General features: G+C 50.6%; 1 protein-coding gene across 2 annotated transcripts; it reads right to left on the bottom strand.

Annotated features, from left to right (window-relative positions):
- Positions 1–228: 228 nt before the first annotated feature.
- Spc24 (SPC24 component of NDC80 kinetochore complex) lies at positions 229–7,756 on the bottom strand. Of its 2 annotated transcripts, XM_046436743.2 has the most exons (5): positions 7,542–7,744; positions 2,680–2,824; positions 2,404–2,508; positions 2,198–2,274; positions 229–465 (listed from the first exon to the last, which is right to left on the bottom strand). In XM_046436743.2, exons 1-5 carry the CDS (start codon positions 7,699–7,701, stop codon positions 344–346), a joined length of 609 nt encoding a protein of 202 aa, XP_046292699.1. In that variant the 5' UTR covers positions 7,702–7,744; the 3' UTR covers positions 229–343. The 2 variants fall into 2 exon arrangements, with proteins under 2 accessions (XP_046292699.1, XP_046292700.1); XM_046436744.2 differs by lacking the exon at positions 2,198–2,274 and having other exon boundaries at positions 232–465; positions 7,542–7,756.
- Positions 7,757–9,216: the final 1,460 nt, after the last annotated feature.

Genomic DNA, 9,216 nt, shown 5'->3' with positions numbered 1-9,216 from the left:
CCAGGCCTATAGTCCAGCTGCTCAGGAGGCTGAGGCAGGAGGATCCTACCAAGTTCAAAGCCAGCCTCAGCAACTTAGGGAGGCCCTAAGCAATTCAGAGAGACCCTATCTCAAAAGAAAATATGAAGAAGGGCTGGGATGTGGCTCAGTGGTTAAGCGGCCTTGGGTTCAATCCCCACTAACAACAACAACAACAAAAGGATAATAAAAACACCTTTTATATACAAACATTTTTTTCTTTTTTTATTTGTTCTACTTAGTTGTACTCACAGCAGAATATATACACATATTTAAACTGATCATCACGGAGCTACCCACTACCCGCCAAGGCCGATTCTGCAGGTCACGAGGCTCCTGGCTGCCACTCGGTGTCTACCAGGCTCCAGAGGTAGTCACTGATGAATTTCTGGGAGAGCTGGGTGCTGTCCAGGTGGATGGGCTGGGCCACGCTGGGGCCGTGATGGACTGAAGGTTCCAATGCAAGGAAAACCCCTCACACACCTGGCCCTTCCACAACCTGGGGGCGGGGAGGGGACTGCCATTTTAACATTTGATTTTTTTTTAACTTTTGAGAAAGGGTCTTGTCTTGCTAACTTGTTGAGGCTGGCCTCGAACTTGTGAATGTCTTGCCTCAGCCTCCAAAGTAACTGGGATTACCTGGCTTGGCCAGCCTTTAAAAAAAAAAAAAAGTTTAAGATACTCAGGTCTAACACAGTGGAAAAACAAACCCCAAAACAATACCACCAAAACAAAAAAGATATTTAGAGGGGCTGGGATGTAGCTCAATTGTAGTTTAAGATTATGGGTTCAATTCTCAGCACCCCTTACAAAAAGATATTTAGAGACTAAAATACATTTTCATGAAGAAAAAATTAACATGCTATCTTCTTAAAAAGTGTGAAGTACGGCTGCGTGTGGTGGAGCATGCCTGTAATACCAGCAGATTGGGAGGCTGAGGCAGGAGGATTGCAAGTTCAAAGATAGCTTCAGCAGTTCAGCCAGGCCCTGTCTCAAAACTGGCTGGGGATGTGGCCCAGTGGTGAAGCACCTCTATGTTCACCCTGGGTTCAGTCCCTGGTACCAAAAAAAGTAAGGGGCTGGGGCATGGCTCAGGGGTAGAGTGCTTGTCTCCCATGAGCCAGGCCCTGGGTTCCATCCCTAGTACCCCAGGAAAGGGGGGAAAAAAAAAACCCAAAATACAGAACATTTCTTTAGTAGGGCATGGTGACCTGTGCATGGTTTTGGTCCCTGCTATTGGGAGGTAGAGGCAGGAGAGTCCCTTGAGTCCAGGAGTTAGAGGCCAACCTGGGCAATACAGGGAAGGCTCAGTGGTAGAGTGCTTGCCTAGCATGGGTGAGGCACTGAGTTCTATTCTCAACACCACATATAATAAATAAAGGTCCACCAACAACTTAAAAACATTTTTAAATACATAAATACATACATACATACATAAATATATAAATAAATGTGACAGAATCCACACCTTACCCACATTTAGGTCCCGTTCTTGGCGTTAAGCACCATGACAGTGCTGGGCAACCTCACCACCGTCCATTGGCAGAATTTCATTCCCAAACTGAAAGTCTGTCCCCATGGAACACCAGCCCCCTCTGCCCCTGCTCAGCCCCTATGAAGTGGCCGCTGGCCCGGTGGAACTGCTCACAGCCGGCTGCCGCTTCTCTCCCCGGCCTAGGGTTCTCAGCGGCCTCTAGCCTCCAGACCTCCTTCCTTAGGGCGGTGCCCCGGGTCCCGGTGGAGCACAGCTTGCTCATCAACTCACCTCACCTGCTCACCCTGCTCACGATGTCAGACTGTCTCCCGGCCAGCTGTGACCAAGGCTGCTGTGAGCGGGACACCGAGACTGCCACACCCTGCTGCTCTCCCTTCTTTTGTGTCTATTCCCAGTGGCAGGACTGCTGGATCCCAGAGTGATTCTATTTCTAGTTTTTGTTTTGTTTTTTTAAAATATTTATTTATTTATGTATCTTTAATTTTAGGTGGAAACATTAGTTTGTTTTTATGTGGTGCTGAGGTTCGAACCCAGTGTCTAGCGAACGCTAGGCATGCACTCTACCACTGAGCCACCACTCCAGCCCCTCGATTTCTAGTTTTTGAGGATCCCACACACTGTGTTCCAGAGCGGCTGCACCCCTTCATATTCCCACCAGTTTCTCCAAAAAAAATAAAAGGATACTGCCTTTGATCACTCCTGGCTCGCTCTCGTAATCCCACTCTATTTTACTAATTCGGTGATACAGTTGAGCCACATACCTAGACAAGGGCGGGAGGGGGGAGGGAGAGAGAAGAAAGTTACCCCTGCATCAACTTGAACCTGCAGCCGCAGGACGGGGCGGCAGGCTGAGCCCCAGCACACGTTCCTAGAACCTACACGGAACCTACACGGCAGAAGGGATGATGACGGTCGTGTCCTCATCAACGTCCCTCTCCTGTCTTTCCAGATCGGCCTCCAGCTCCCTGAGCTCCTGCTGCTCCCCGGTGAGCTGAGTGCGGCAGGTCGTTAAGGACCCCGGCTTGGAAGGAGACCACCGCACTGCACGTCGGGCCCAGGCACCAGGATCCCGTCCCAGGGCTTGCTAGGCGAGTGCCCGCCCCGAGCCACACCCCAGCCCCATGCAAGGGATTTCTAGGGAGGACGATGGGCACGGTCAAGGATATAGGAGGCTGGCCTGCAGACGGGCATCGTCCTCAGCCGCCCTCTGGAGCTCGGCCTCCAGCTGCTGTAGCTCCGCATTCCCCTGGCAGTTGCGCTCCTTTGAGTGGAGAAGGCTTTGGGCCACCTCTTCCTCTGCAGCCAGTGTCTCTGCAGAGGGAGAGAAGGCTCCTTGGGGTCTGTCCCCCCACCCCCAGGAGGTCCCAGGGAAGGGCATCCCACCCCCCACTGCAAGCTGCATCGCCACTTCAGATCACAAGTCCATTTCCAGAGTTGCCGTCAGAACTTGCACATTTTTGCCACAACACATTTAAATACACCAAAAATTGTGAAATATGGGATCTGGCCCTTCTCTCTCCCCCTTTTTTTTGGTGGTACTGAAGACTGAACCAGGGGCAGCCCCAAGCCCCTTTTATTTTGAGACAGTGTCTCTCTAAGCTGCCCAGGGTGGGCTTGGCTTGTGATCCTCTTGCCTCGCCTCCTAGGGTACTGGGAATACAGATGTGAGCCACCATATCTGGCTCTGGTCCTTCCTGTAACACCTGATCTTTTATTTTATTATTATTATTATTTTTTTTTTTTTTGAGAAAGCGTCTTTCCATGTTGCCCAAACTGGGTTCAAACCCACAATCCTCCAGTCTCAGCTTCTGGAGCAGCTGGGATTACAGGTGTGCGCCATCGCAACTGTGTGGATTTGGTGGTACTGGGGATGAACTGGAGCCTCATATTAGGCCCCGGCTCTACCATCAAGGCGCACCGCAGCCTCTAATCATAGTTTACAACAAAAACAAGTCGTATCAGGAAGCCTAGAACCCCGGGACTCAGTTTCCACTTCCTAGTCACCATCCAAGCCTGGCAGCTCCTGTCTGGCTCTGATTCTCTTCCTTCCTTGCGAGAGTCCACTGTCCCTCCAAGGCCACCCAACAGTTCCTAACTGTCCCCCTGCTTTGACTTCTCCCTGGGTCAATATGCTAATTTGTTCCCCTCTGGGCCTTGAGTGGCTGCATTAGAGGATGCAAAGTTGTGCCCTGCTCAGAGAAGGCTCCATGTCTCCAGGGTAAGGCTCAGAGGCACTGTAAGGATGGCCTTAGGCCTTAGCCTAAGCAACTCCGTTTTAAAACTCCAGTTTGAAACCTGGCAGGCAGCCTACACCAGGCAGCCCACAGAGCCCTCCATTATAAACAAGTCATTTCTCCCCACCCTGAGGAGCTCAGAGTGAAGCCTCTGTCAAGTTGTCCTCACCCCATAAGGGGGAGAGGCAAGAAAATCAGGGTGGGGACTACCAGACCAGAAGCTGTAACCCCAGGGCAAATAATGTCACTGAGAAATCCCGTGGGAGCTGGTAGGGATTGAAAGGGTGGTCAGAAGCCCCAAATTTTAGTATAAAAAAGCAAATGAACAGACATTCAGCCAGCCGACACTGATGCCCTCACGCTGAGAGCCTGATGAGGACCTGGACATCCCAACTCTTCTCATCTTTGCCTGTTCCTCAGCATCTTCCTCACTGTTCTCAAACTCTACAGCCACATCTTGATGGTGAGAGCCACTTCTTCTCCCTAGGACCCTATCCTCAACTGGCTGTCAGCTCCACCCTAGGAGAATCCTGCCTTGGGTCCTGACCTGATCAGGGCGGTCTGAGTGAGTGTGCATCTGCTAGACTTAAAGCCTAAGGCTTGAGACTTTTGACCTGACACTTAGCTTAGTATGCAGAGGGAGTGTCTGTCAAGTGTATTTACAGTGCTTAGAATTAATCTAGAATTGTTTGCTGTGAACTGATTCTGTCTACTGCAGTGCCTAGCATTAAGGATTCCCATTTTCTTGATTAAGAACCTATAGAGTAGAATTGTATTGAGTGATTTGAGTGAATAAAGCATTGAAAAGGGCAGAAGCCCGTGGACATTCTTTATGCCTAAGTCACCCTTTGCCCATCGCGACAGGCACCTGAGAGTCTTTCTTTTTGGTTCTGACTTCGGGCCTCACCGTGGTGTCCATGCTGTCCTAGAACTTCTGGGCTCCAGCTATTTTTCCTGCCTCCACCTGCGGAGTAGCTGGGGCTTCAGGCAGGCACTGCCGTGCTGGCTTCCCGAGGACCCTCACCAGCTTCTCACCCTGTCACCTGCTGTCCTCCCCACCCTTCCTTCTTCAAAGGTGGAGTTTCACAGTTTTCACAGCCCTGGGCTCCCTTCTCCTGTGCTCCAGGATGTCCCTGTGCTCCTGCCTCCAGGCACACCCACCCTTCGAGATCCCCTGGGAAGCTGGGCAGGGTAGCAACGGGCCTGTAACCCCAGGTACTCAGCCACTTGGGAGGCCAATGCAGGAGGATCCAAGTTCAAGGCCAGTCTTTGCAATTCAGCGAGACCCTGTCTCAAAACAAAAAATGAAAAGGACTGGGGATGGGGCTCAGAAGTAGAGCAGTGGATTCAATCCTCAGTACAAGAAAATAAACACAAAAATAAGGTTCCCTGGGAAACGAGCCTCTATGGCAGGTGGGCTGGCCCACACGCTGAATGATTTATCCCTTGTTTTCTTCCTTGAATCAGAAACCACATCTTTTATTCCCCATATATCTCCAGACACTACCCGGAATAAACACATGTTGAACAGAATACTGAGAAAAATCCAAAACATCTTAAGAAGGCTACTGTGTTTCTTCCAGAGTCGGAGCAATCTGCCAGCCCACGGAAGACACAGGTTAAAATGCTTCCAAAAGGGCCTGCATTTAAGTTCTCAAAAACTGACGTTAATGTTTCATCAAAGTATTTCGTGTGGCCAGGTGTGGGGGAGCACCCCTGTTATCCCAGAGGCTGGGGTGTCGATTGCAAGTACGAAGCCAGCCTCAGCAACTGAGTGAGGCCCCACAGAACTTAGCAAGACCCTGTCTCAAAATAAAAAGAGCTGGGAATATGGCTCAGTGGTGGAGCACCCCTGGGTTCAATCCCTGGTACCAAAAAGAAAGAAAAAAGTATTAGATGTATTTGTGACAACCTAAACACACACACACACACTCCTGCAGCACTCCGACCCTCGAGCAGCCACTGTGAACTCCCAGGGGTTCTCCCTGGCACCGACATCCACATTTAATTCGCTTATGTGGCCATTTCTCCCCATGTCTGTGGGGGATGGTGCCAACCGATTTCCTGTCCTGATGGCGGAGGGCTGGCTGGCAGACAGGCTTCCCACCCTTCACCACCCTCCCACTCAACATCCCTCCTTGCTTCTTCCCCGGATTGATCTCCCACTGTGGGTGTCCATAAGGCAGCGCTGTTTGCTGGCGTGTTGACCAAGTGCCATGGGATGACCCAAGAGTTCTTTGTCCAAGCATTATCAAAAGCCCTCTGCAGAGGGTACTTTTTATTTTTATTTTGTGCTGGAGATGGAACCCAGGGCCACACACATGCTCAACACTCCACCACTGAGCTACGACCCAGTCCCAAGGCGGGTGGTTAAACCCATCTCTCCATCTGGGAAGCAGAGAGACTTGCCCACTAAGCACACAGCTCCTCACCGGATGTGCACGGGGTCTGTGTGCCTCAAAGCCCAGGTTCCCTGGAACAATCTCAGTCCCTTCAATCCCCAAACCATCAGTGCAGGGGAAAGTAAAGAGGAGGGAGGGGGCCGGGCGCAGGGGCCCACGCCTGTAATGCCTGTAATCCCAGTGGCTCCAGAGGCTGAGACAGAAGAATCATGAGTTTGAAGCCAGCCTCAGCAATGGTGAGGCGCCAAGCAACTCAGTGAGACCCTGTCTCTAAAATACAAAATAGGGCTAGGGATGTGGCTCAGTGGTCGAGTGCCCCTGAGTTCAATCTCTGGTACCATCCCCCCCAAAAAAAGAGTTGAAAACAATCTTGAAGAGATACATGCGCACTCGTGATCATAGTAAAGCATTATTCAAAATAGCCAGTGTCCACTGACAGACCACAGATAAACACAGTGCGGGCATCCATACAGTGGACTATGATCCCCTACAAAAGGAAGGAAATCTTGTCACAGGCTGCAGCGTGGACAAACTTTCAGGACATTACGCTAAGTGGAATAAGCCAGTGAGCAGAGGGCAGTTGCTATGTGAGCTCACTTACCATCACAGCCATGTTCATTGAGATAAAGTGGAGTGATGGGTGCCAGGGGCTGGGGAAGTGAGGAGGGGTGTTAGTGTTAATAGAGACAGGGCTCCAGTTTGGGAGGATGGAAATTCTAGATATGCATGGTGGTCCCCCAGCAGTGCGAATGTACTTAATTCTGCTGAACCTAGTGCTTAAAAATGACTAAAGTGAACTTTGGGAGGTTGTTCAGTGACAGCAGCAGGCTCAATGTCTGGACCCCATCTCTGCAAAAAACACACACACACACACACACACACAAAGCTAAAATGGCAAATCTTATGTTTTGTGTTTTTTTTTTTTGGTGGGGGTGGAGGGGTACAGTTTACTGGGGATTGAACTCAGGAGCACTCAACCACTGAGCCACATCCCCAGCCCTATTTTATAGTTTATTTAGAGAGAGTCTCACTGCGTTGCTTAGGGCCTCACTTTTGCTGAGGCTGACTTTGAACTCCTGATCCTCCTGCCTCAGCCTCCCGAGCCGCTGGGATTACAGGCGCGCTCCACTGTGCCCTTCTCTTATGTTAGGGTTTTAATTTTACCAGACCAAAGAAAACTTAATAGCCTTAAAAAAGCAAGCAAGTGGTAGAGTGCTCGCCTAGCACGTGTGGGGCCCTGGGTTCGATCCTCAGCACCACATAAAAATAAATAAACAAAATAAAGCTATTTGTCCATCTACAACTAAAACAAACAAACAAATAAGCAAGCAAGCAAACAAAAAACTCTGGCAAGGTTAACTGCAGTGACAAGGGCACGCCCTTCCTGCTCACCTTGCAGCCGCTGCTCGGCGCCGTCCTGCGTCTCCAGCAGCCGCTCCAATATCTGCTCGTGGCGCCCCAGCAGCCGCCGCTGCTGCGCCTCGGCGCGGTTAGCGCTCAGCAAGCTCAGCAGTCCCTGGCTCACCTCCTCGATATCGCGGAAGGCAGCCATGACGACGCCAGGACCAAACCCGCGCAAATTTGACTGCCCGCTGGGTACGCCCCTTCCCGAGGGGCTTGGTTTCATTGGCTTATTTCTCAGTCAGTCAAAAGCTATGGCCAGTAGGTGCAGCGAGGGGGCGTCTTGGTATGTGGGAGGACGCCTCCGGTTTGGCTTGGTGCGCTTGCGCTGGCTCTTCTGTCAGTCAAAGATGATGACCAATCGGAGCGGCGAGGGGACGTCTCCGGGAGGTCGGCCTGCCGCGCCTGCGCAGGGTGGAAAGCTGCTGCGCGACCTTGAATTTTTTTTTTTTGGGCGGGGAGGCCAAGGTCCAGGGCCTGCTGCGTGCAAGCAGCGTTTGCAGGGGCAAAGCTTCGGGCTGCTTCTTATGGAGCCGACGTTTTATAGTGTGTGTATAGGATACACACAACAAACAAAAAAATTGGTTACCAAAATGAAGTCTGCAGTCTCATTGGGTTCCAATCAGCTTTACAGTAGCTGTGCGCTGTGTTATCCTGGGCTAGTCACTTAACCACTCAGTGCCTTACCTTCCTTCTCAGTAAAAGGAGGGCCATAATTAGTGCCGAGCTCAGGGCTGCTGTTAGGATAAAATAAGGATTGTGTCTGGTATTCAGTAAAGTGTTATATATAGGTGTTAAGTGAGACTCACACATGGAATCGAGTGGGTGGAGTGCCTAAAATACCCTCAAACCTCACACTATGTGAGGGGTTACAGTTGAGGAAAGACAAAATTCAGTGACATGGTCCTCAAACTGTAAAGGTATCGCTTTGTGGGGGCGGGTGTCATGATTAGTATTTTCTACAACATAGAATAGAGAAAAATCAGTGCGTGGCTACAACATAGAATAGAGAAAAATCAGTGCGTGCACGCACCAAGTTCCAAGCTCGGCTCCAGCTGCCAGGGAGCAAAGTGAGGAGTCACAGTGGAAACTTCGGCAAACTGTCAGGGTCCTGACGGGCTCCATCATCTCCCTCCTCAGCTTATTTACAAGAGACAGGACTTGCCGAGGGGCTGCTTCTATTTTTTTAATTGCTTATATAGATAGGGACACTGCTTTCCTGGGATTCCTTTGAAGTCTAGGAAAGCAAGGAGAGAGACTCATGTACACAACATCCATACATTTTTGGATTTTCTGCACCTTTTGGCTTGTTTGTTTTTGCAGCACTAGGGATTAAACCCAGGGCCTTGTGCATTCAAAACCAGTGCTCTACCATTAAGCTACATTTCAGCCCTTACACACCTTTTGGCGAGTTCTAAGACCCTGGAAGGCTATCCTTAGATTTCAAGTTAGGAATCACCCCAGCATGAGGTGTAGCTCAGCCATAGAGTGCTTGCTTAGCATGCACCAGGTGCTGAGTTCCATCACAGAAGGGAGGGAGAGAGGAAGGGAAGGAAGGAGGAAAGGAAGGGAGGGAGGGAAGGAGGAAAGAAGGAAGGGAGGAGGAAGGGGGCAAAGGAAACAGGCCCTGTGGCAATGCCTGTACTCCCAGTGACTCAGGAGGCTG

Source organism: Marmota monax, unplaced genomic scaffold (genome assembly GCF_021218885.2).
Source record: "Marmota monax isolate L192 unplaced genomic scaffold, Marmota_monax_Labrador192_F-V1.1 WCK01_AAM20220418_F8-fsc00021, whole genome shotgun sequence".
In the NCBI taxonomy this organism is placed as follows: Eukaryota; Metazoa; Chordata; class Mammalia; order Rodentia; family Sciuridae; genus Marmota; species Marmota monax.
Note: the sequence above shows the minus strand (reverse complement) of the source record. Positions and strands in the feature narration are given on the sequence as shown.